We start from the raw sequence: 26,618 nt of genomic DNA, 5'->3' as shown, positions 1-26,618 counted from the left end.
TTATAATGGAACGAGTTACTTTTCTCAGACTGTTAGTTTTACTAAAGTGAGTTAAATATGACCAAAATAACGATAAAAGTTTCCTACGCGTGTACGGGATATATATATATATATATATATATATATATATATATATATATATATATATATATATATATATATATATATATATATATATATATATATATATATATATATATATATATATATATATAATTACCACTTTAGAATTTGACTCTTATGATACGAGCAGCCAGTGATAGATTTGTGCTACACGCTATATGTGAAATGCGATACGCGTCATTGAAATAGTGTATGCAATATGCGAAATTATGTTTTAATGTTTATTAAATCCAAAATGCACTGAATTTTACTGGATACCCTTTGCCTCGTGCAAATTATTACAACGGAAATGCACATCTCTAACTTATGTATGGCAAATGCGAAATACGAATTCGCGGTAAAAGGTGACTGAAACATGCAAATTGCTCATTGTTTTATTCCGTGTACTGCAATCGAAAATGTGAGCTGAGAATAAAAATAAGTAACATTTTGCAATCAACAAATCGCCACAATTAATGTAATATTTAGCAATGCACCTGTAGCAAATGAATATATATTTCTAACCAAAATAGATTGTACTAAAAACACACAAAATAAAACATGAATTGTTCTCGTGTATGATTATTAAAATATATTTAATATGGAAAAATTAAGAACAAAAATCGTAAAAGTAATTATAAGTAATTATTTGAAAGCATTATTCCTAGCACGTGGCGAGGTGATAAGGTTCTCATGTGACCTTTCACCTTTGTGTCCTTATAGCAGGAAAACATGAATGCGAGACTATAATAAAGATGGCGACCTCCATGAAAATGTGGAAATTTGCAGATTAAAACGTACAAGTCGATTCTGTGCATGTAATTAGTCTAGCTGGTACTTCCAAATGAGACAAAGATAAAACCAAATAACTTTATAGCATTTTTGCTTCAGAATGGAAGGACCACGTTTAAGTAAATACCGACTAGAAGTACCCACTTATTTCCCGCAGTTTCACAACAGACACTCTGGTCAAGTAGAACGATGAAAGTTTCGGCTTGGATGCATACATGGAGATGTAACCGAGTTGAGAATATTTGTATACATGCTTATATTCAGACTTACATAGCTAAAATGTTTGTTTTATTTGTGTAGTTTTGTGGTTTGAAGTCGGATGTTTGATATCAAATTCTGATAACCAAAAAGGCTATTTACATATCGAGCTGACTGCCTAAGCTGAACCCCGATTTCGATTAGTCGAAAATGTACCGCGCAGCCCCCCCCCCCCCCACCTTATATATGAAATTAGCTACATATTATTTGAAAGACAAACAAGCTAAGATTCGTTTAAAAGGTATAAAAGTTAGCAAATGTGTGATTCAGCATTCAAGCATGAAGCCTGTTAGGAGTTCACTTCAAATCCTAGCTTTCTTTTCCAGAAATTCAATTTCACACCAACCTGCCTTTCGAAAGAGAACCAATATCATTGAACTGTAGACATTATTCCAGACGCCTTATTCCACAATCATTTCCTCTAGTGCCCTCCATTCAGTCTTTTTATCCCTCTCATCTGCAACTTGTTCCATCATTAACTTGTACAGTATGCTTTCGGAATGCAGATAAGACTTAAATCTTGATGCATAAAGTCAGAGGTCATTTGAGGCAAAAATAGACTAAATAATGGGGCATTAATTCAGACTCACCAGAAATAGTACTTGAGCATGAAAATGCAAAGATTCAATCATAATGTGTAGTAGGCTTATATTTGTACACAACATGCATAAAATTTGCATTGCGTCTTATAAAGGGATTCTGCTTTGCCCCATATTTCCAGTGATCTTTTTTGGAGTTATTGATCGTACGCAAAAAGCAGCATTGTAATTGTGGGCAAAGTTTTGATTCATGTATTAAAACTTAGTTTCCATTAATGCTTTTCATTTTGAAGATTAAATTATTGTGGGTTGTGGTTTGTCTAATTTGATTTTTTATTAACAGTTGTGTTATTTGTTAGGGTTAAACAAATGCAAAAATTTAGATTTTAGCCCAGTGGGCTTCCAGGAAAAGATCCTGGTATCGCAGAATAAAGTAAGTAGACCAGAGTAAAAAACGTAAATTTGATGTAAAACTGTTACCATCATGACTGCTTTTTCTCTTCTGAGGGACTGACCATTTAACTTTCATGGGGTGGGGGTTGGGGGCCTAGGATTTTCTTTCAACTGTTTTTTTTTCTTTTCTTTACCACAAGGTAATTTTTTAAAAAAGTAATTGATTTACATAGTTCTTTCTACAGATCAGAGCTATAACATTTCAGGCCATTTAATGATCAGAAAGTGCCTTTCTCAATGAAATCACATAGTTCCCCCAGCAAGTTAAATGGTTGGTCCTGTTGTCTTCAAATATTATCCATTACAACATATTTTATTGGTGTTTAAAAAGAATTACATGGCATCACATGGTAGTCCAATGAGTTCAACATAAATATTATTGCCTAGACCCATAATTTTGGCTTCTCCATGACTGGGCATAAGATCTGTTGGTCTCTGCCTTTAGTTGAAATACAAAAAGAGTGCCCCATTACTCTTGAGAAGTGCCTGTCATAAAAGATGCCACTTACCCTTCCAGCTTTAAAGAATACCAAGTTTGACCACTGTTAAACTTTATACAGTTGTATTATAACAGATTCAGCAGTGACTGAATAGGTGAATAATTTACAAATGCATTTTTAATAAAAGTGTTTGGTATAATATGGAGATTTATGGCACTTTGTGTTGCAGGTGAAACACCTGGAATTGTTGTACGTGAGTGTCAAAACGCCTGGAAATATTGTATATCAGGGTAAAAATACCTGGAATCTTTATATGTCAGGGTAAACACACCTAGAATCGTTGTATATCAAGGTAAAAACTCTGAATTTTTGTATGTCAGGTTAAAAATACCTGAAATCCATGTATATCAGGGTAAAAATGCCTGGAATTCTTGTATATCAAGGTAAAAACGGCAGGGAGCCTGGCATATTGGGGTAAAAATACATCTGATCCTAATATATCAAGCAAAAACACATATGATCCTGGAATATTGGGGTAAAATTACATGCGATCCTTGCATAGCAGGAAAAAAACACATAGGATCCTGGCACATTGGTATAAAGATATCAGGAAAAAGCACATAGGATCCTGGCATATCAGGGTACAAACATCTGGGATCCCCTGTCGTATCAGCAAACTCACCCAGGATCCTGGTATATAAATAAGTTGAATGACATCTTTCAGCAGAGAGAGTGTCATAGCAGATGAAATAGATATTAAGAAAATGTTGGGGAACAGTAATAAAGCTGAATGGGCAGCATGATTGATAAATCAGCCATAATGATGAAGAAAAACTGGTGGACTCATCGATTGGTTACTGGTGTAGAATTTGACATAGGCTATTAAAACTAATATCAGCAACATATGAATACAGCTCTCCCTTTTTATAATGCTATACTTAGGGTCCATGATTTTTGACTGGTATATACCAAACTCTGGTATAGCAAGAATGATGAAATATTTATCAGGGGGTTGGATTGGATACAGGGGATTAAGCAAAAGGCTAGTCAAACATATTGTGATGATTTTTGCATATCTATATTATAGATATTTTCCTCTTTGTGGTATTCTTGCATTTAATTTTGACAGATAATAATGTTTTGAAAAGACAAACATATAATACCCAGTTTCATGCTGTTTTCTTTCAACCCATATTGTGAAACATTTGATAGAGCAAAGTTAAATACATTGGTTTAATTTTGATCACAAGTACTGTAGAAATCACAGGTTCTGTTGTGGTAGGGCATTATAATCAGGGAGAGCTGTAATATACTTCTTAAATAAAATCCCATGTTTGTTGTAGACCCATCAACTATGTTTTAAAAACTGTGATAAACGTTTATTTAACAGACTCGACCAATGATAAGCACATCCACAGGTTTTAAAAAATCATGACAAATGTTTATTTAACAAAGGCTTATAGAATGTTAAGCACATCTGGTCTTTCTACAAAATTGTGATAAATGTTTAACAAAAGAGTTGACCAATAATAAGCCCACCTACTGCTTTTTACATGCCTGGTATAAGGTAGAGCACATTATGTTATGATGTTTCCATTTTCCACATATCTGTTACCAATTTTGCTTCCATGCATTAACTCCAGTTGTCTGCCAGCTACCAAACTTTGAGGATAGCTTATGTTTGGGATAAAGAAAACTCACACAGATTCAATGACTGAAAGAAAAATAGTTTGTGCAAAATAACTAAAATTCTCTACCATCACCCAGCTTTTGCAGATAGCTTGTACTTGGAGTAAAGAAGAACCCTATCATTTTCTGTGTACAGAGGTCAGTGGTGATCGTGACTATCACTGAAAGAAGAAAAATGGTTTTTGCATAATAACTTGGGTTCTCTGCCATCTACAGTTAATAAATTTGTGGATGGCTTGTACTTGCTGTATGGAAGAACCCTATTGATATCAAGCTCAAAAGGTTGGATGTCAAGGTCACTTTGATAAGGCAAAAAATGGTTTATACACTGTAACTTCTCCATTATCTAGCTATAAAACCTTGTTGATTGCACTTGGGGTAAGGAAGAATCTGACTGAGATTGGAATGAAAAGGTCAAGGTCACTGATAGAAAAAATGTATCTACACAGCATTAGTTGTACATCACATACTTGAACCAAACTTTATGGGTGACTTGCACTTTAGTTAAGAAACTTCCTTATTGATTTTGGGGTCAAAATGTCAACAGTCAAGGTCACTGTGACTGAAAGAAGAAAAGTGGTTCTTCAAAATAACATTAGTTCTACATTGCAGACCTGGACCAAACCTTTTGGCTATCTTGCACATGGGGTAAGGTAAAAGCATTTTGATGTCACTTTGAATAAAGGAATAAAATGGTTTCTTTTACAAAAAATTCAGTTCACTTTATAGAGGACTGTTACACAATGGGCTGGCGTATATTGTGCCATTCATGGTACTCTTGTTGGCAAGCATGCAGACATGTCTTTGTAAGAGAAAAAAGGCTATAAAATGCCTCTTAGCTGTACTATGCAGTATTATCTTGAGCTGTGTCTGTCTTCTTTCTTCCAGTGAATATTGACAATGTCTAAGAAGCGTCTTCATGTGGAAATTGACCCTGATTATGAGGATGTGACAGATCAGCAGACCAAACGGCAGCGTGTAATTGAGGAAGATGGTATCTTAATTGCTTCTAGTCTGTATAATATTTGTATGCTTTGCTAGGACAGTAATAGGGTCTACCCTTGTATGTCAGTATGTCCGTCTCACTTTTATTAAGTTTTGCATTAGGTCATTTCAGGCACTGTGGTGGGGCATCTGTGTTCCATGAACACATTTCTAGTTTAACTATGATTAATAATGCAGTGAAAGACATAAGATTCAAATGAAAAAAATTGAAGTAATGATGTAATAGAATACAAAATTGCTTGTTAGTAATAGCCAGTGGATACCAATAGTAATATCCAGTGATTACCAATTGCAATAGTCAGTGGATACAAATACTAATAGCCAATGGATACCAATAGTAATAGCCAAAAGGATACCAATAGTAATAGCCAAAATATACCAAATAATAATAGCCAGTGGATACAAATAGTAATAGCCATTGGATACCAATATTAATGGTCAGTGGATACAAATAGTAATAGCAAATGGATACAAATAGTAATGGTCAGTGGATACCAATAGTAATAGCCAATTAATACCAGTAGTAATAGCCAAGGGGTACCAATAATAATAGCCAATGGATACTAATACTAATAGCCAAGGGATACAAATAGTAATAGCAAATGGATATCAATAGCAATAGCCTATATTCATAATTCCTTTATTGCTAGCAAATAAAGTGTCTGAAATATTTTAAGGGGCTCAAGGTGGCAGAGTGTTATGAGTCTAAACTCTTAAAATAAGTAACAGAAAAGAGTGAAAAGCAACAAGCTGTGTATAATTCAACAAATAATTTATTTGCTTAGAATAATTTCCCAGCTGAGACATACCAAAGACTTACAAAAATGGTACTAACAGCTAAATCGCTTGGCACTCGGCATTAGGAGTTTAGTGTTAGGACTGGTCAGCCTGGTGTCAGGATAATGTGACTGGGTGGGACATAATACTACATGTCTGCGGCATGATGCCCCAGTGCTAGACATCACTATAAACTGTGACACTGCAGACCATGTAGCGATATGACTGAAAAATTGTTAAAGCTACATTAAAAATCCAAATCACACACACACTTAACAGTATTGAGAATTAAGTCCCAAAATAATTCTAGAATTACAGATGCAAGTCCTAATAATTTACAGTTCTGAATAAACTTTAGTAGAAATCCAAATTAAGTATGATGCTGAAGAAGTTGATGTGCTTTTGGGGGACTGTAACATATTGATATGCCAACAGACCTTTATTGAAACACAGTAATATAATTCCAGGTTTGAATTCACTATAAATCCCAGTGAATGTCTCTGTCCAAGAATATTATTTTTTTAATGAGCACTCTGTATTTTCAATAAAGATGCCAAACGGGTACCTGCCCATTAATAATAACCCGGGTAATAAAATGAGCAACTAGGTACTAGTTTAAAAAAAGTTTTTCATGTTCAGATAGAGACACAGAATACTAATTACAGTTCGAGGCTTGTGTCATATGCGCGTTCATTCATCATCACAGGGACTCATGCTTACAATTTACCTGTTATACATGTACTATATAATAATACAAGGTAGGACACTTCTCCTTTCTGGCTTGACCTATTTAAGAATCAATGCTGATATTTAAATATCTTAAGAATTATAATTCCAAAATCTTATTTAGTTTGTACTAATATCTTAATTACACAAAAATAAAGCTTGCATATGTTTGAAATGTAGATTTTAATGATCACTGATTAGCAGAGGGTTAAACTGTGGATTGCAAGATTACTAATGTGGCCATTCTTTTGGAAAATACGCATGCAGTCGTGGCTTTAATACATGTATGGCTGTGTTTTCTGGTGGATGGACATGTATCAAATAGACAAAATAGGCAAGTAATGCCTGTTTTTCATTCATTATCCATTATCCTTTCTGTGGTGTTAGACAAAATACTTGTTTTACTTCATGGCAGCACGTTGTCATGTGAGCTAATGGTAACTTCGTTACGGACATGGGGGGGGGGAATAAATCTATCTTCACCTGTATGTTTTTGGACACCTAATTAAAGAATTTAATATATATTCTGATGACAAAAAAAGTAATTATTTGTTGCAGTCCAAAAACATATGGTAAATACTGTAAGAGTGATTTAAAATGTTTGCCTTTACAGATCACTGGTATCTCTCCTCTGTCCACATGGCTTTGAGTCTTGGCTTGGCCAATGTGGATATGTGAGAAAGCTTGCCAGTAGCTTCCCATGAGTCTCTGGTTCTTTCTTGGGTTTTCCTGCAATACTCTACCAAATATACTGGATGCCTTGTAAAGCCTATCAAGTGTGGAAAAATGTTATTAAAACAAGAAAACAAAAACAAACTGAAATATTTTAGATTCTCTTCTTCAAAATACTTTTCTGCCGTATTTGCTGGCCTATAAGTCGATACTTTACCAGAAAATCTGGGCTTCATCTTATACTCTGAAGCAACTTACATATGGATTATGTCATTCAAATTACTTTATTTTATGCCATGTAATTTTTTGTATGTAAAAAGAATTTGTATCCAAAAGTATGTATAAAAATAATTATCAATTTGTGGAATAGATCGTGTACGAAAAAATATAGGACTTGACATTGAGATGGATTTTAAATATTTACATGATCATGAGTATTAAATTCACATGCATCAGATGTAATTGCATTTAAGCAACATGCACTAGTACTATATATTGTTTAAATTTGATTACGTAAATGTTGTTTAGAATAGACAGGTTTGAAAATAAATGACCATGACAAAGACAGGTATTCCACCATGTGATGAAATAAAATATGCCTCCCAACCATATCAAATATAGAGAGAGGTATACGAATGTAATCTGTATTGTTTAGTTACCTGACAATTATGATCTTACTCATGCATAAAGACAATACTCTATTTCATTATCAATTAATACCATTGCATAAACAGTTCCCTCTAGTTTTAGTTATGATATTCATTGTCCTGATAATCACACCACTCCCTCGATAACCCATGCACATTGGAGTCCAAAAACAGACTGAACTATAAGTGAGGGTGTGAGTTACCATAGGACCTCCAAAAATGTAAAGGAATGGTATCCCCATTGAATATCGAGAAAACCATAGGGGTTGGGTGTTTAATACTAAATACTCATTTTATAATTGCATTGGGAGTAATTGTCAGTAAAGTGCTTTTTATAATGCAGTTGTTTGTGTTTCTGTGTCAACTACCTTTCTTTTCAAGATGCACAATCTCTCAAAGATCATTAACATTATTCCACCTGGTTTCAACAAACTTCATGTGTATGCAAAAACATTGTGTATTACGTCGCTGCATTTTGTTGTTGCTGATAAGCTTGGTTCCCTGCTTCTTAAAGTCCCTGCATTGCAACAAAAGGTGCAAGCAAAGCTGTGAACTCGACTAGTTATTGATTCAAACCAAACATGATTCCTCTTTTTCAAAAACTTGGGGACATTTATTTCATGAAACAACTGTCAGTGTTGAAACTAATTTTTCTTTAATTGTTCTACTAGTAAAATATGCTGGAATCTAATTGCAAGGCAAGTAACAGTGAAACTTGTCTCATCTTTATGGAAATCTCTGAATGCCAGTTCAGGCATATAAGTTTACTATTAATATTACATAATGTTATAGATCTAGGACCATACTTGCTGTAATGAAGAACATTAAGACAACATTTAATGGAGTACTCGGTATTAATATTACATAATGAACATACCCACCTTATAACAAGGGCCATGTTTTATTTAGACAACTTATAATGAGGTACTGTGTATTAATATTACATAATTTTATAGATCCACAACCATACATGCCATATAACAAGGCCATGTTGTTCTGAGTCAATTTATAATAGGGTACATGGTATTAATATTGCATAATGAATCCATTACCATACTTGCCTTATAAAAGTGTATGTTATACTGAGATGCTTTATAATGAGGGTTCACTATATTTTCCCATAAAATATGTACATGTACATTCCATTTACTTTTATTCATGGAAACCCTCTTGTTTGCTGTTAAGTCATCAATCTGAGATTCTGTCTTTTTTTGCAGCAAAAGAAGCCACCATCAAAAAGATCACCTCTATTCTGTGGCGTCAGTTTGCAATGGAAATTGAAAACAAGGAGGAAGAGATTATTAGCATAAACCAGGTAAAATGGACTATGTATGACTATACAGTGATACTGAATGATCTGGTACATAGCCTGCTGTACAATGTCTGTACACAGTATGACCCAGATCTGGTGTCACATAATGCTTGACAGATCAGGGCTTATGTGGCTTGTTCTTTCCAGTCATTTTAAGCAATGCATTTAGTACCAACATTGTGTCCACACTGTTACTGCATATCTGGGTCTGCTCGTTTGCAACAGTTCAGGCTCTACATTGTTATTACATTTCTGGGTCTACAACAGATCCAGGTCTATACTGTTATTGAATATTTGGGTATACAGTTTAAACATATCTGGGTCTACACTGTTACAACAGATTTGAGTCTACACTGTTACAGCAGATCTGGGTCTACTCTGTTCCAAAAAGCTTGGGTCAGCCAAATCTGGGTCTACACTATTAAAACATCTGTTACTACACAATGATTTCTCCTTCCACCCAAAATACTGGGAAAATTGGCAAAAATATGGAGCAAGGAGTTGTACAAAGTTAAAATAGTTATAATGTTCAAAACAGTAACTTTGTGTTTCTGATTTGGCACATTTTCAGTTTTTTCACTCATTTTTTCATTGATCATGGGTCATTTTGTCTGCATTAATTCCATAGAGCGTAAATTTCAAGCAATTATGATCATTAAATTAACAAATTGACTGAAAACTTACAGCTTCTTTTTCAGACTTTCCACTTTGAAGGGAAAATTTACACAAAAGTCAATGTTTATTTTGATTCACAATGCATGGTATTGAAATAAATGTTGCTTGGGAAAATTGTGTGAAATTGATGTAAGGCAAATTACATATTTAGGTGAAATTACAATCTTGGGGTAATTAATTTACCCGAATCACTCTTAAGCATGGGCCCTACAAATAAGTACATTTCTGCTGTGTCCTCTAATGAGAGATAGACATACAGGGTGGTCAAATAATAGGGGAAACATACTAATTTACTAATTTACCATATTTAGTTGATAATAATACTGATAGTGGAAACACTGTACTAATCTACCAAATTTATCTGATAATAATACGAGTGGAAAACTGTACTAATTTAGCATATTTATCTGATAATAAAGGTGAGAGTGGAAACTACTAATTTACCATATGTATCTGATAATAATACCAAGAGTGGAAACACTACTAATTTGCTAATTTTATCTGATAATAAAACCAAGGATGGAAACTACTAATTGACCATATTTATCTGATGATAAAACCAAGAGTGGAAACACTTTACTAATTTACCATATTTATCTAATAATAAGACCAGGAGTGGATACTACCAGGGATGGTCCTGGCTTTTAAAAAGCTGTTGCCAAAAAAAATCGCCAACCTCAATATTTTGTCGCCAATTTTCAAAAAGTGTTGCCAGAACAAGTAGTGTATATTTTTCCAAGTGTTAATTTAGTCTATTAATGTAACAGGCAATGAAAATTACAACAGTGGAGTGGAGAAGGGGATTGACCTTGGTAAAGTCAATATCAGATCTCTGATAAGCTTGACACAGAACTGCCAAAGGCCTCAGAACGTCAGCCATAAAGTGTGCTGTATAAACAAATTTGAAACAAGCAATGGGCTTATACAGTGCAAGAGCCTTTGCAGACTTGTCTTCCAAGAAGACACTAACTAGAGCTTGAAAATTATCAACAACTGCCTGTACACTACCTTCAAAACTCAGCCACCTTGTGTGGAATACCTGATGCAAGCGAGTGTGAGAAGACTCCAACACTGACTGAATTGCCTCAAGCCTACACATTTTACAGGGGGAATATGCAAAATACTTGTACATATTATTCAGTATATCTTGAAACTTGACCATGTATCTAACCTCGTCAGCTGCAGCACCTGTACCCAGAGCTAACCTATGTGCAATGCAGTTAGTTGCAAGCAAACCTTTAGTAGCCTCCTTCAACCTGGTAACAACACTACTCTTGCAACCCAACATGACTGCAGCACCATCCATTGATACACCAATCAGATTGTCCAGACTAAAACCAAATGACTTAATTAAACCTAACAACTCTGAATATATAGATTCTGCGTTTGCGGTTTGAAGCTGACGAATACCTAGAAATTGTGTCACTGGTTCAACACTGCCAACCAAACTAGTTAAGTACCTAACATAAACAATCAAATTCTGATGTACTGAAACATCTGTGCTCTCATCAAGCATGACACTGTAAACACCAGATTCCTTGACCTCGTTAACCATCTCATCAACTATTACATCGGCCAACGACTTTTGAAACTCACTGGTGCTTTTGTGACTGTCACGCGATGTGTGCTTATCTACTTTGAGGTCTGAGAGTTGGGTGGCACCCTGAAATAGAAATAATCATTAATTTTGTGTGCCATAAATATTTCATTTATAATTATACATGTTCTGATATATATATATATATATATATATATATATATATATATATATATATATATATATATATATATATATATGATTAACAAAAAATTGGCATTTATACAACAATCACGGTGTACTACAGTAACATCACATTGAATATATTAAGGTTGTACACGTGTTTTTCCCTATGTTACTGTCATTTAAATCCATAGAATATTACTGTTAACAAGCTATAATATAATATTCTCAATACCTGTGTGATAAACAACTGGTGCAGCTTTGGGACAATTGTATTAGCCAGGTTGTAGTAAGCCGCAAAGAAAGTGTTCTGCATAGCACTAATAATAGCATTTTTACTTTTACTAATGGCAGTGATCTTCACTGCTTCCATGGTGTTGGCATCCCGCATCACCGTTTGTGCACATGTATGACTGTTGTTACCTGAAAAAAAATGCATTATTATGCATTGCAATATAAGATAAGTGACGTATAATGCGACCGTCGATTGCATGCATTCCGTAATTAAATGAACCACCCTTTATGGCTAGCTTCACAAAGCTTGTAGTGAATAGCTTCCTAAATCCCAAGAATGATCACTGAATGCCGCATAAATTTTCTCGACAAGCAAAATAGGATCTCCTTTCCCATGAATGAAACTTACACGAGTCAACACCTGGCAATATTGGACCGTATATATAAGCATAAATTCACACCCACTTTAGGGATTCTTTCACTCCTGTATTTTGAGAAATAAATAATTATTTTTAATTATGCAAAACTTGTTTTTTTTTGCTATTTCTTGTTGCGGAGTTTAAGTCTCTGCAGCCATAACACGGGATTGATGGCAAAAGGAAAAGATCAATGAGTAAAATGCACAAATATTACTTACCCCGCCTGGATTCATGTTTGGTGACACACTCCTTCTTCAAAATATCACAGCCAGTTGTAAATGAATTGACGAACTTTGCCTTGATACATAATCACAGAACATCTGTTTTAACTTTTTATCATATCTCAGCCACGGACGCCCAAGTTTCCAACTGTCTAGAAATGTTCGGGAAGTTTTGCCCCGTTCGTTGTAATGTGGTGTTGCACTTGAATCACTACATGTAGATGATGTTGGACTGCAAGGTTTATCATCGGGTTCAGTGACTGTATTGTCTGATGAATTTGCACTAAATCCAAATGCTGTTAATTTTTGTAACTTAGGATGAGATGATGAACATGCAACATCTAACTTCCGTTTGCTCATGATAATGTTGCACTGGCGACAGATATAATTGTAATTGAGATTTTTTCCATTTGCTTTGTATTTATACACAGTAGTCGGTACTTCATAGGTTATCAGTTTTCTATGAAGGTTCAGCAAAACTATTGTATTGGTATATGTAAAAAAAAATACAGAAGGATTAGCCATTCAATTAATTGTATCTGTTCTATTCGTGTCTTCAGAAGTCGGTCAGTTGTAGGTATAGTTCGGTAGCATGATTGACTGTATCACATCATACAGTACTCAGCCCAGATGTCAGCATAAGCAGATTATGATGTAACAATGCACTGTAAAGATGGGGTTGTCAATACGAACAAAGGATTGTTTGTGTAACAGATTGATTCCAATGCATTGCTTAGTCAAGTTTGTGGCTTCCTTTCGTTTACCCTTTTAATTCATCCAGTCCAAATCCATGATTGTATGTACAAATTAAATAACCAAAAAGTCTGTTGGCAAAAAAATCGCCAGATGGGATATTTTTGTCACCAACAAGGAAAAAAATCAAATTTGCAACATTGGCGAAGCCCAGGACGATCCCTGACTACTAATTTAGCATATTTATGTAATAGTAAAGCCAGGAGTGGAAACAATTTACTAATTTACCATATTTATCTAATAATAAGACCAGGAGTGGATACTACTAATTTACCATATTTATGTAATAGTAAAGCCAGGAGTGGAAACAATGTACTAATTTACCATATTTATCTAATAATAAGACCAGGAGTGGATACTACTAATTTACCATATTTATGTGATAGTAAAGCCAGGAGTGGAAACAATGTACTAATTTACCATATTTATCGAATAATAAGACTAGGAGTGGAAACACTGTACTAACTTACCATATTTATTTCATAATAAGCCCAAGAGACCACCTTTGATAAGTTGGTTTGTTTTATGGAAAGTGTATCATCGGTAAAGTTAAGCAGAAGCTGTGCATGTTTCCAGATGTCATAGGCTGTTCTTGATTAGGAGAGAGTTACATGGTTTGGCAAGGTTTGCAGGATAGTTGTTTGCTGTAGAGTAGTAATTGATATAAAGAAACATTTGTGCTCCAAAAGAAAATAAAAAATTATTTTATGAAAAGGCAGTGGATAATCATGAAAATATGATTCATCATTCCAAAGGAGTAAACTGCCATGATAAATTCTGGAGTGCTTGTTATGGGTTTATAACTGAACAGCTTGCTATTCCAGTGACAGATAAGCTGATATTAAAACTGAGTGCTTTCCCTTTGAATGTGAAATGGGGGTGGTACATCAATATACAGACAGGTAAAAGATTGGATTCCATTGATTACTTGTTTAATTGATGAACTTTTGTGTATAAAAAGGTAACTCAAGCTTTATTTAAGAGTCTTTATTTTCTTTCAGCGGCTTGAGAAGGCACGATGCATAATGGACAGATTAAGGGCCTGTGTGGTGGCCAAATTCTACAGTAATGCTAGCCAAATTAAAATTTCTCAGGTAGGTCTCATTAATTTCAGGTGTATTTGCAGGCTTTGCTATGCATAATTATCATTTGTGAACAATTTTCCCATTCTTGTGGATTAGCTACAAGCCACACATTTTTAAGAATTTAAAGTATGCAATCAGTACCCATCTGTGATTGTTTTGATCAGTTTAGTTACAGGATTTGTCTTTTGTGGTAATTTGAATAATTTCTTCTTAAAATATGTTACCCAATCATAATACCTTAAAAGAACTACTATTACCTTGCAAATCCAGCCCTCCCAGATAAAACTTTTAAGCAAAAAGAGCCAAAACATTTTGCCCACCAAGGTGGCGGTCTGGCAGAGTGATCTCTCCTTGATATGGGGATTGGTGGCAAAACCCATGAATGTCTCAGTTACTACTTCTACAGTAGAACCTGTTATGAGAGACCGCCCCTTCTGCCAGCCAAAAGTGGTCTCTCAAGATGGGTAGTCTCTCATAAGAGGTGTGTGAAAATGGACTGGTTTTCAGGATCAGTAGTTAGCATTGTTGAAAAATAAATAATACCCATACTCACTGTACATGTATCATATCCTTTATTCATAAATCTTGTTAAATATTGCATGCATTCCTCTCAAAATATCTTTATATAATAAAGATATACGTCTATCAAACAACGAGAATAAAATTTATATTTCAACATCACATTAATATGTACAAAAAATGAACAGTTAGATATGATGTATATATCTTATTCTATACACTTATTCACTTGTTTTTTAAGAAATCCATTATACTTCTTTGTTGACATGTTTTACTCAGCTGTTTGGTCTGAACATGTATCTCCATTTCTGAGCAAAGAAGCAAAATTTTGGGATCACCATGTTGTAAAGCATATTCTTTAATCTCTTTTAAATGTGGGTCGGTGGTTCTTTCCCGGGTTCTTCCTCCACCATTAATACTGGCTGCTTAAGCTGACTGCTATTTTGTGAGCGGTCTCCCCTTTTACATTTCTTTCAATGACATTAATCCTTTCTTCCAGTGTTAAAATTTTTCTTTCTTTCAGCGGAGGTTCTGCCATTGTTATTAGTGTTGACGTTATAAAGACTATCGGTTTTGATCAGGTTTTGGGGAAATGTGGAATAAATCGTTATAGATCGATAAACAAAGGTTGCGACCATGTGCACCCAGGTAAACAGATGGTGGCTTGGTGAAACACTAACAAAAGAATTAAAAAATAATTTTTAAAAAATCCGGAAATGATTCTCACTTACTAGTATAAAAGACAATGAGCTCATTCACCCTCCAGGCATTATGGATTAACTGGAAAGACAAACGATGTACTCAAACCTACACTGAAGCCCTTTCAAACGATTTCTCACTGGGACATAAGGACTACCAGCATTTTGTGAGTTTTCATAAAGATAAAGAAAAAATACAAACCTCTAAATTGACTGTGTATATCCATCATTACTCCCTTTGATGTTACTCTTACTGGCTATTCACATGACTTCGGCATTACAGTGGCGGTTAGTGACATGTACTTTAGTCTGGTTTACTGCAGTTTACAAATGACACTGTATGCTGGAGTTGTAAATTTCACAAAACTGGTATTGTAGCAAGACAAATTCTTTTTAAATACTTGATTAGAGCAATCTTTACTATTTATGCAGTCTTTGTTACAAAGGATTAAATGATGGTTAGAGGTGTTTATCTTGATATATGGTTGTTCAACTATAGTGTTATTTAATGTGCACTTTGTTTGCATACTACATTTATCCCGAGCTCTAGTGTTTACAAGGATTAAGTTAAGGTCAGTGGTGTCAGTCTGTTTTGTTTGTTTGGCGATGCTGTCGTTCATAGCAGTGTCAAAATGCATATTTTGCCAAGAAATCGCGGCCGCTGGTCGCATTCAGCAGGTGGTCGTTCATAACAGCGTTTATATAGTAAAATCGATCCGTGCATTACGATTGTGGTCGGAAATGACAGGTGGTCGCTCATAGCAGAGGTTGCTCATGACAGGTTTTACTGAACTCTCAAAATGAGAGACCTTGCAAAAGCCATAATGAATAGTAATACAAGTTGGAAGAGTTCTCACTCACAAGGAAAGTATACTCAATTTATATTTCCAACTTGCCTTTCTCTCTATCTTGACAAAGTTCTGTCTTTACCATTTTAGCCACACTTTTGTCGTCTTTACACTTTTCGTTGTACTTAGGTTCTTGCACTGGTAGGTTATGCAACATCACAAATAAGCTGGGGCTGTACTTTTATTATGTTAATATGCAAGTCCCTGAGACCTATAGAAACCTCTTAATATAATTCCACATCTTCTTTTATCCGGGTAACACTATAAGGCATAGCTTTGCATCAGCTTTCTGTTGAGTCATAAGAGACATGTGCAGAGCCAAACAGGTTTATTAGATCTGTCACCAGCTTTCCCCATCCATCCAGCATGCTGGAACTTTTTAGAAAACAGTTCAGCCAACTAGGATTTACATTGATTTTAATGACAGATCCGTCCGTTTAGCTGTATCATTGGTGACTTAACCTTAATATGACAGATTTCAGTGAGAAATCTGTCCATCCAGAGAAGCCCTTGTAGTGGCCAGTACCAGTGATAGCTGTCCAACTTGAGGACATTTTTGATAAAATCATACAACCAGCTATGATGTATGGGGATCTTAGTGACAGATTCCTCTTTAGCTATACCATTGGCAACATACCTTTACTATGACAGTGATTTCAGTGAGAATTCTGTCCATCCTGCCAGCCCTTGGAGCAGCCAGGACCAGCAATAGCTGGATTTCTTCTGTACCACCAGCATCCATACTGACCATAATCCAGGCAAACCAGTTGGCTGATCCAGAAGTGTTAGACTAACATGTTTTCAGATCTGACCATGTAGTGGACCAAATTTAGCATCAAGGCCTCAGTTGAGGACATTTATATGTTGTTGGCAACTTCAGAATGTCCTCCACCTCATATGGCTATGCAAGACTGTAAGGTTACAGCATTGATAGATTTCAATGAGGAGGAAGAGAAACCATCCTTTCAGCTCTTTTCCCAATTTGCTAAAATTAAGGAGATCGGTGACCACCTGTCAGGTAGAATTGTGGACCCAAGTAATTCTGTGGCTTTCCTTTCAGGATGCCAAGTGTTAAAGATGTTCTTAGCTCACTTGTACAGCACTCACTCAGATGCCTTCTGTACAGTTGTCCCAGCCAATGAATTTTTTTATATAAATCTAGCAGCAGGTCACATGAACACTCCAGTGTTTTAAAGTGGACAAAAGTTACATGCCATGTCCAAGCTTGTCCAGAACTTTGTCACTGTCTTTTCAAAACCAATGCATTGACTGTCTTGGCAAGCTTCAGTGTGATACGAGATGATGCATGTCTGTGGTCCACGTCACTCAAGCCACATCCTACCCTGGCTTTATGGATGACCCCATTTGGGTCACTGTAACTTATTGTAGGAAATTAAAGAAGTTTGGAGACACACTGCTCAGGAACTGCACAATGAACTCACCGCTCAGCCCACATAGGCGTTTCAAAACAATAAGCCCCACCACTGTGGAGGGATAATAAGCAGACTAGGAACAAGGTCAGATGTGCAATATAAATCCCAGATCAATGCAGTCTAACCAAGCGAGGAGGCAGCAAGAAATCAAGTTTCCCTGCCATCAAGCCTATGATAAAAATCTGTCAGACCTTTTAGCCAATTTCAACTTGTATAGACCAACGTCCCATAACCTGTTTCTGAAATGGGATCTCTTGGGATGTGATGTAGCTAAATTCAGACAAATTTGGGCCTTTAGCCAAGTCCTCAATGAAGCTGCTATCTTAAAAAAAAAACGTTTTCTGATAGCATTAGCTTCAGCATGCAGAGTGAGTGAGTTACATTTGCTTTCAGTGGACCCAAGCTATCTTCAGTTGAGATTGTATGGTTCTGTGGTCCTGATTTCACAAGCAGATTTTGTCATCAAGAACAGGCTGCCTTCATTATGTGATCAGAGAGTCATGCAGTCTTTGTTGTCAATTAGTAGGCCAGGAGAAGCATCCTTGCGAGATCCTGTTCACACTCTCAAACATTTCCTGCAGCACATGGAGATATTTCAGGGAACAAATAAATAACACAAAACTGGGAAAGAGGACATTACCCCTCAAGCCCTATTATCATTGCTGAATTTGGTAATATGATCAGCATACTCTGAAGTTTTAAGAGATCACTTTGTCAACATTTCAGCCCATGAAATTAGAACAGTCTTTGCAAAGAACAGTCTTTGCAAGCCACAGAGATTATTGGAGCTGAAAGAAGTGTTTCTGGAAATACAAGTGAATGATTTGGAACCCAAAAATGATGTTGAATATGAGTCAGATAAACATGCAGAGCTGACAGAAACAGACAGCATGCTTATCAACCTCCAATTCAGCAGTGTTTTCAAATTAAATGTAGAAAAGGCAGAATACCAAGCCTAATTAAAATATTTTAATGCATTTTTTAATTCTTTTCTCAAAGAAATTTGCCCCGAGGGATCTTGTGACCCAGAACTATACAGTACTCTTAAGGTTAAGATAAATTGAAAAAATAAGCAACTGAAAAGAAATGATAAAGAAAGGATATTTATTTGATCAAAATACCTCAGTCTGTACTGGCAGACTCTGTTATTGATGGACTCCAAGCTCTAATTCAACATTCAACATTATGGAACAGGTAAGAGAAATTCAACATTACGGAACTGGTAAGAGAAATCAGGCATAGTTGACAATGAATCAAGAAAGTGAAATTTTGGCAGAGTTCATGATATTAAAAATCTTATTTTGGAGCAGAAATATCCAAGAATAAATACCTATAAGTTGTGGAATATACTTAACAAAATTAAAGAACAGTTTCCAATATTGTTCAGGCTGGCTAAGCTAGCCCCTTTAGATGGCGGACTGAAAGGGGGTTCTCGGCACAAAACAGTATCATAGACGGATAAGGAATAGATTAATCTCAGAAACCATCAACTACTTAATGCTTGTTTAACTAGAAAAGACACCTTTGTTGGATTCTTTTTTCAAAAGAGCTTTAATAAAATGGGCAAGCAGAAAGAGAGATGGATATTTGAGTGTATAGTAAATATCAAACTGACATTTCCTCCTCCCCCACATTTTGTTTTTCTGCTTCCCCTTATTTTGGTGACAAAAAAGGAGATTCCCCTTTTGATAAAATCTTGGCAGCATCTCTGCAAGGATATTTCCCATTCTCTATATGATATGATGGAAAAGTATGCGTGTGTATCTGGATTTTTGTTGTAGCTTTGACAATTGTTCAATCTTATCGCTACAATGTCAGCAGTGTGGCAGTTTTTATTGATGTCTAGCACTGAGGCATCAAGTCGCAGACATGTGGCATCATGTTCCACCCTGTCACATTATCCTGACACCAAGCTAATCAGTCCTAACACAAACATCTTAATGTTGTGCACCAAGCAAGGCAGTTGCTAGTACCATTGTTATAAGTCTTTGGTATGACTTGGCTGAGGTTTGAACCTGCAACCTCCTGCATTCAAGGCAGATGCCCTAACCACTTAGACCACCAGAGCGGTCTGTCCTATTTTTTTGAGAAATATAATTTTCTTTCAGAATGTTGTATTCTATAAATAAAGGCTCAAAAACAATTACCGTATTTACCGTATATGTTGGGACACTGTATTTGTTGGGACACCACAAATTAATTTTAAAAGTAGTTTTTTTGTGCACTGTATGTTCTGGGACACATCGTTTTTCTTGAGTCATAAGTTGTGGGACACCATTTAAATCATTCGAAAATTACATGTCGGAAATTGCACTCCAACTGAAATTTTATTTTAAAAAATATAAAACTGTATACTTGACATAAAACTCTTCAATCCACTGCAGCAGCATCTCATCAACACAACCCTTTTCCTGCACACGTACGATCTATTCTTTTGGTACATGAATATATGTTTAGCTTTCTCATACCTTGAAAAAATGTTAGAGACAGCACACCACCTGAAGCGGAAACTGCAAGGACAAAAGTCAGATGTTTTCAAATCTGCACTAGTCTTGCTAATTCTTACACTTTGTTTCACTTTATTTTCAAAAATGTCGTGAATGCTGGTGAAAAGAAACCCAAGTTAGCTTCCATATCTCGACCGTCTTTGTTTATTCAAAGCTAAAATATAAAAAATTGGCACACGTCAAAGAATCCAAGTCGGCTTCTGAGGTCAGCTTGCTTTGCAATAAAATAATCTTTGTATTGATATCCTTTAAAAAAAATTTGGCTTCCGACGTCGGCTTGCTTTATGATAAAAATAACCTTTGTCTTTGATGTCCTGTTGGTAAGTTCAAAGAAAAAGTTTACTGTTGGCTGCCAGCTGTGTTTATTTACCACCAGGGCTTCTATGTGCTTGGCATTTTTTGTAGTAATTATTACAAAGGTGCACTGATGTCTGCGGATAAATAGTAATGATACTTTTGTAACCCGCGCCGGCAAAAAGATTTTCACTTGCACTCAAGTGAATGTGTTTTTAAATAATGATTTTTTTTTTGCGAGATACTGTCATACAGTAGACCTGGATAAAAATTATTCTTGGCTATTTTGAACCTAACACCGTACCATGCGTGAATGGCAGTTGTCTTCAATATATCGGTTGATTTTTCCCTCTCGTTTGCGAATTCATCGACATATGTGCACAAAGCACTATATTGCGTCAAAATTTGTTCCATTGTTTCAATTTATTTTCAAAATTCTCGTGAATATAATTGAAAAGGAACCCAAGTTTGCTTCCATATCTCTGCCATCTTTGTATATTAAACAAACAAAAAAATAAAAACAAATCGGCTCACTTCACAAAATCCAGTCAGCTTCCAATGTCGGCTTGCTTTGCAATAAAATAACCTTTGTACTGATATCCTTTACCACAAAAAAAAAAGTAACCAAAGTCAGCTTCTGAGATCGGCTTGCTTTGTAATAAAAATCACCTTTTGTCTTTGATGTCCTGTCGGTAGGTTCAAAGAAGGAGTTAACTGATTGCTGCCAGTCGTGTTTATTCACCACCAGGGCTTCTATGTTCTATGTGTTTGGCATCTGTGGTTACAATTAATACAAAGTATCATTGACGTCTGCGGGTAAATAGTAAGGATAATTTTGTAACCCAAGCTGGTGAAAAGATTGTCACTTACACTCAAGTGAATGTGTTTTCAAATGATTGTCAATTACATTTAAGTGAATGTGTTTTCAAATGATCATTTTTATTTGCGACATACTGTCATACAGTAGACCCGGATATAATTCAGTCTTGATTATTTTGCAACCAACACTGTGTCATGCGTGAATGGCATCTTCAAGATATCGGTTGACTATTTCCCTCTTGTTTGTGATTTTGTTGGCTCCAGTTTTCAGTCGGATAACATGTTCAAACTTTGGAGCACAACCACACACAATTGCTTCTCAACGTCCATGTGAACAACGTGGTGTGTGGTATCGGACATAATTGATACACGCTACAGTATGGAATCCTACGCTTACGGATTTCGCGGAAATATTTTATTCTTAAATGCTCATGTTGAAAAAAGGAATAAATGATAACAACACAAGGTTAGTTTCTTTCTTTTTATTATCAATTCAACGTCTTATTTATCTATTTTATTGCAACGTGCAGTGGGGTGGGGGGAAGCACAAATGCAATACAATTTTATTTTTGTTTCTTAAGTCTTGGGACATATGACCAAAGTGAAAAAATGTTTCACCATAAGTTCTGGGACAGGAAAAAAAATAATTATTTTATCTCTGTCCCAACATATGCGGTAAATACGGTAGGAGATGTTTTACTAAACATTTAAGTTCCTTTTCAAAACTTCTTAACATCTGTATTTTGGAGCTTTCAGATTGTGCTGTATCATTATTGGTACAGCACAGTTTATGAAACTATGAGTATATGCCCATGGATGAATATAATGTACCACCACCAATATGCATATTACATTAATACCATGATCTTTCTTTTGATTATGACCAGTAATTTTCATGTGAACATTTTAATTTTTATAGGGTAATTCATCCACCAACAGTGCTCCCTCAATTCATCCAACTGTGAAAGAGTTAATTGGTAAGGCCCCACGCCATGCAGCAGAAACACAGGCAGGCATGAAACGAGAGAACAGTACCAGTCAAAAGATGCCAGACTGTGATACTGATACAATGCTGCATATTCCAGATGACACTTCCCAGCATGAGCAAAGTCTTCAAGTAAGTCTATAAAATCCAGAAAGTGCTATTTTCTGAAAGTATATTGCTTTGTTTTCAAATGTTCAAGAGTAATTATGATGCCTCAAAAGAAAATTGAGTCATTATTGTCATCATCTAGTGTGCAGTTAATATTGCATGTTCTGTAGCAAATCTGAGATAGATTCTGATGTAAATTGCCTTAATTATTATTCCTGCACTTAGTGAAGATCAGGGATATTGGAGCAGTGTGTGTTTATGCCCCAACTGTGCTTGCAGAAGGGAGCATATTGCTCTCCTGCTGTTCTTCCATAAGTCTCTTTGTAAATCCATTTTATCATGGCAACATAAAAATTATTGGGCCTAGAGCCAACAGAAAGCACAAAAGCTTTGTGATAATAATATAGGACACAACATACAACTCGTGATAAAAGCCACTTTTCCCGAGGCTGATGGTAAACAGTCTGGTCGATGTGCATCTTATGCAGATAGGGATACCTAGCTGTCAGGCATGACATCACCTAACAACAGTCACACTAAAGGATTGGTACAGTTATGCTCTATTTAGAAACACTGTGTGGAGATGGATGAAATTAATGTTAAAGAGGAGTAATGGAAAAAGTTGTCTTTGTGTAAAGAAATAATTGTTTGTGCAAAAGGACATAAGAGAGAAATCATGAGATCCGATGACCATCCAACGTCAGTCTCATAGCAATACAAGTAACCATTTCAAGTTTCCTGATAACCTATAATTATATGCATAAATAGATGACCTGATTGGATTTTCTTGCCGTTATAGCAATTTTTCAAAGATTTTTAAAATTAGTTTATAGTTTTACATTTTGTTGGATCTTTTTGGTCTGTGTTGTCTCTGTTAGGGCATATATGTTTAACAAGACAATTTTTTGTGTGCTTCAGATGTCTTTTACATTTAACTGTAACACTACCTGTGAGTGAATTATTGAAATCTAAACTGACTGAAATGTAAATGCCAAGATGTAAATACACACAAAGTTGAATGCAAAGTAAGTAACATTACTGTTGGTGCTCATCGTGACTCATGCCTGATGGCTGACCACATAAGGTGTTGTGCTGTTTTATGACTGTCCATGCTTGAACATTCCTTCACACAAATACCTAGGAGACCAAACGAGTTGAAAATAGAATATCACAAGTAAAATTATCATCGCTTCTACTAGATCACATGGCTGATTAAAATTATATAGGTTACATGTGTTGTTGATGTGCAGTAAGGACAATTATTATGATAGTGATTTGTATGCCTGTGACTGCTGGTATATAAAGTGTTTTAATTTTTGTATGTAAAAATGGATAGAAAGAGAAATGGTTTGCACTTGTTTATTTGTTACTGAATTGCTCATTGAAAGATTGAAACATGCATAGTAGTGAGCAAAACAAAAAGTATCCAGTTACTTGTATCAACTCATTCAGTCCAAAAGTATCCAGTTACTTGTATCAACTCATTCAGTCCAAAAATATCCAGTTACTTGTATCAACTCATTCAGTCCAAAAGTATCCAGTTACTTGTATCAACTCATTCAGTCCAAAAGGATCCAATTACTTGTATCAACTCATTCAGTCCAAAATTGTCCAGTTACTTGTATCAACTCATTCAGTCCAAAAGTATCCAGTTACTTGTATCAACTCATTCAGTCCAAAAGTATCCAGTTAATTGTATCAACTCATTCAGTCCAAAAGTATCCAGTTACTTGTATCAACTCATTCAGTCCAAAAGGATCCAATTACTTGTATCAACTCATTCAGTCCAAAAGGATCCAATTACTTGTATCAACTCATTCAGTCCAAAAGGATCCAATTACTTGTATCAACTCATTCAGCCAAAAGTATCCAGTTATTTGTATAACTTATTCAGCTATCACTTACAAAATCAATTGATAATTAACTAGATTTAATACCTTTCAAGTCTTTTTTGAAAATATTTTATTGGTCACCTGCGAAGAATTGCAAGACATTAATATTGGCACTGACGGGTATTCATAAATGGGAAGAGGATCATTGTTTGCTTTAATAGATACAGATCATTGTTTCCTTAGATACATATCATTGTTTCCTTAGATACAGATCATTGTTTCCTTAGAGACAGATCATTGTTTATTGGATCTTTAAGGATGATTGATTGATTATTTAAGTTTTTGAAAAATGAAAATGTTACATAATTATGAGTTCTGACAGTTCAGAATCCCTTTTTAAAAAAAATGAAATATATATATATTGGAGGGTATACTCTTAGTTGAATATCTATCTTCAAGTGAAGGTCATTACATAGAATAGTTTCCAAGAAGTACTCTGCCACTAATTGTCCATAAAAATATAGCTGACTTAATATTTTAAAAATTTATGAAATTTGCACAGATTTAAGATCAGATTTTTTATTAAATGCACAAAGAAAAAAATATATGTTAATGAATGTTCTTGTCCAGTATGACACGGATGTTGAGATCACATTGGCTTATGCAGCGTAATGAATGACCTGCCATATTTTTGTAGGTCCTAAATTGCTAAAGATTTCCAAAGGTCTTGTAAACGCTTTTGAAATTTTTATTGTGACTATTAAAATTGAACAAGATTTTAATTTCTTGGGTTAGTAAGAGAAAGAAGTTGCAACCACATTGTGTTATGTCCAGTCTGTGATAAAATTCATTATTATGTGGTAAATCTAGGTATGATGGTAATGTCATTTTAGGCTGTGAAGTGAGCAATACTTTTACAGAAATGGAACAACTTGCATTTTTCTTGCAACCATTAAAACAATGGAAATTGGTGTTACATGAAAAAACTTCCATTCCTGGTATTACAGACCTGCCAACCCTTATGATTTTGCTGCAAGTCTTATAAAAAATTTCCCTTAAAATACGAACCTACAGCATGCAAGCATAAACTATGGAAAATGATTGTTGCCAAAAATTACGGATAATTGGTTCATCCATGTTTGATTTGGATCCAAGTTTCATATTAGAATTAGTGAAATTAGTCAGGGAACCAGTAATTACATGTATTGGACATCACATGCCAATTTGAGTGTGTCTCATGGTGGGAGATTTGATTGCTATTGTCATGTGAAATGGAAAAAGAATTTCCAAGAATTATGTCAAGTTGAGAGATAGCAACAGGCCATTGAGTTGCATAGGGTTTGGAACTAAAGTTTGTGCAACTGAACTAGTGGTAAATAAAGTCTACGTGTCTTTTACAAACTTTTCATTTGAACATAATCTTTATCATCACTGCATCAAACTTTTAACTACGTTTTCCAGCTTTATAATAGCAATTATTGATTATTTTGTTACACCTTAATGAAAACTGATCAACCTTATGAAAAAAAATCAACTGCCTTACTGATACAAACTCGTCAGGGTTGGCAGGTCTAGTATTAGAGGAGAAAATATAAGACAAATGGTGTGCCTTCCACCAGTTTCAAGTATGCATAAGTCCCACAGATGTTTAAAGTTTAATTATCTGAGCTTTTTCATTCATGCAGAAGAACAGCAGCATCATGGTCAAAGTTGCCGAGGTAAACAATAATCAGACAGAGAAGCGTGCTGGTAGATTCAAAATCAAGAAGAGGATTGTGGTTGGAAATATCTCACGGTCAGTCTTTAGGTTGTGGATTTTACTGGATACTATCTGTCCAAGAGTCTTAAATTCAAGGAATATATATATATATATATATATATATATATATATATATATATATATATATATATATATATATATATATTTATATATATATATATTTATATATACATACATACATACATATATACATACATATATACATACATAGAGAGAGAGAGAGAAAGAGACACACACAGAGACAGAGAGATAATCATTAATTTATAAATTTGTAAT

The 26,618-nt window shown here is 35.0% G+C and overlaps 2 protein-coding genes across 7 annotated transcripts in view; one reads left to right on the top strand and one right to left on the bottom strand.

Annotated features, from left to right (window-relative positions):
• The first annotated feature begins 826 nt into the window (after positions 1–826).
• Positions 827–26,618, top strand: part of LOC149770951 (YEATS domain-containing protein 2-like) — a 69,023-nt gene continuing 43,231 nt past the window's right edge. The window contains exons 1-6 of one of the 6 annotated variants that reach the window (XM_089948959.1): positions 827–899; positions 5,162–5,267; positions 9,318–9,415; positions 14,436–14,528; positions 22,557–22,754; positions 26,248–26,357. In XM_089948959.1, coding sequence (XP_089805085.1) covers positions 5,174–5,267; positions 9,318–9,415; positions 14,436–14,528; positions 22,557–22,754; positions 26,248–26,357 — 593 coding nt within the window. In that variant the 5' untranslated portion in view covers positions 827–899; positions 5,162–5,173. Of the gene's footprint in view, positions 1,139–5,161; positions 5,268–9,317; positions 9,416–14,435; positions 14,529–22,556; positions 22,755–26,247; positions 26,358–26,618 lie in introns of all 6 variants that reach the window. The other 5 variants (XM_089948958.1, XM_089948957.1, XM_089948955.1 and 2 more) reach the window with 5 other exon arrangements.
• LOC149770952 (zinc finger protein 862-like) lies at positions 10,830–12,180 on the bottom strand. The gene is made up of 2 exons (XM_089948953.1): positions 12,043–12,180; positions 10,830–11,750 (listed from the first exon to the last, which is right to left on the bottom strand). The coding sequence occupies exons 1-2, from the start codon at positions 12,178–12,180 to the stop codon at positions 10,830–10,832; spliced, it is 1,059 nt and encodes a 352-aa protein (XP_089805079.1).

This window comes from Sinohyriopsis cumingii, unplaced genomic scaffold (assembly GCF_028554795.1).
Source record: "Sinohyriopsis cumingii isolate HCF-2022 unplaced genomic scaffold, ASM2855479v2 utg002197l, whole genome shotgun sequence".
Classification (NCBI taxonomy): domain Eukaryota; kingdom Metazoa; phylum Mollusca; class Bivalvia; order Unionida; family Unionidae; genus Sinohyriopsis; species Sinohyriopsis cumingii.
This window is presented reverse-complemented; position numbering and strand designations above follow the sequence as displayed.

Coding starts and splice junctions, on each gene's coding strand:
- LOC149770952 (XM_089948953.1), bottom strand. CDS start 12,180: ATGGAAGCAGTGAAGATCACTGCCATTAGTAAAAGTAAAAATGCTATT. Junction 11,751..12,042: donor ACCAGTTGTTTATCACACAG/GTATTGAGAATA, acceptor TTTCTATTTCAG/GGTGCCACCCAACTCTCAGA.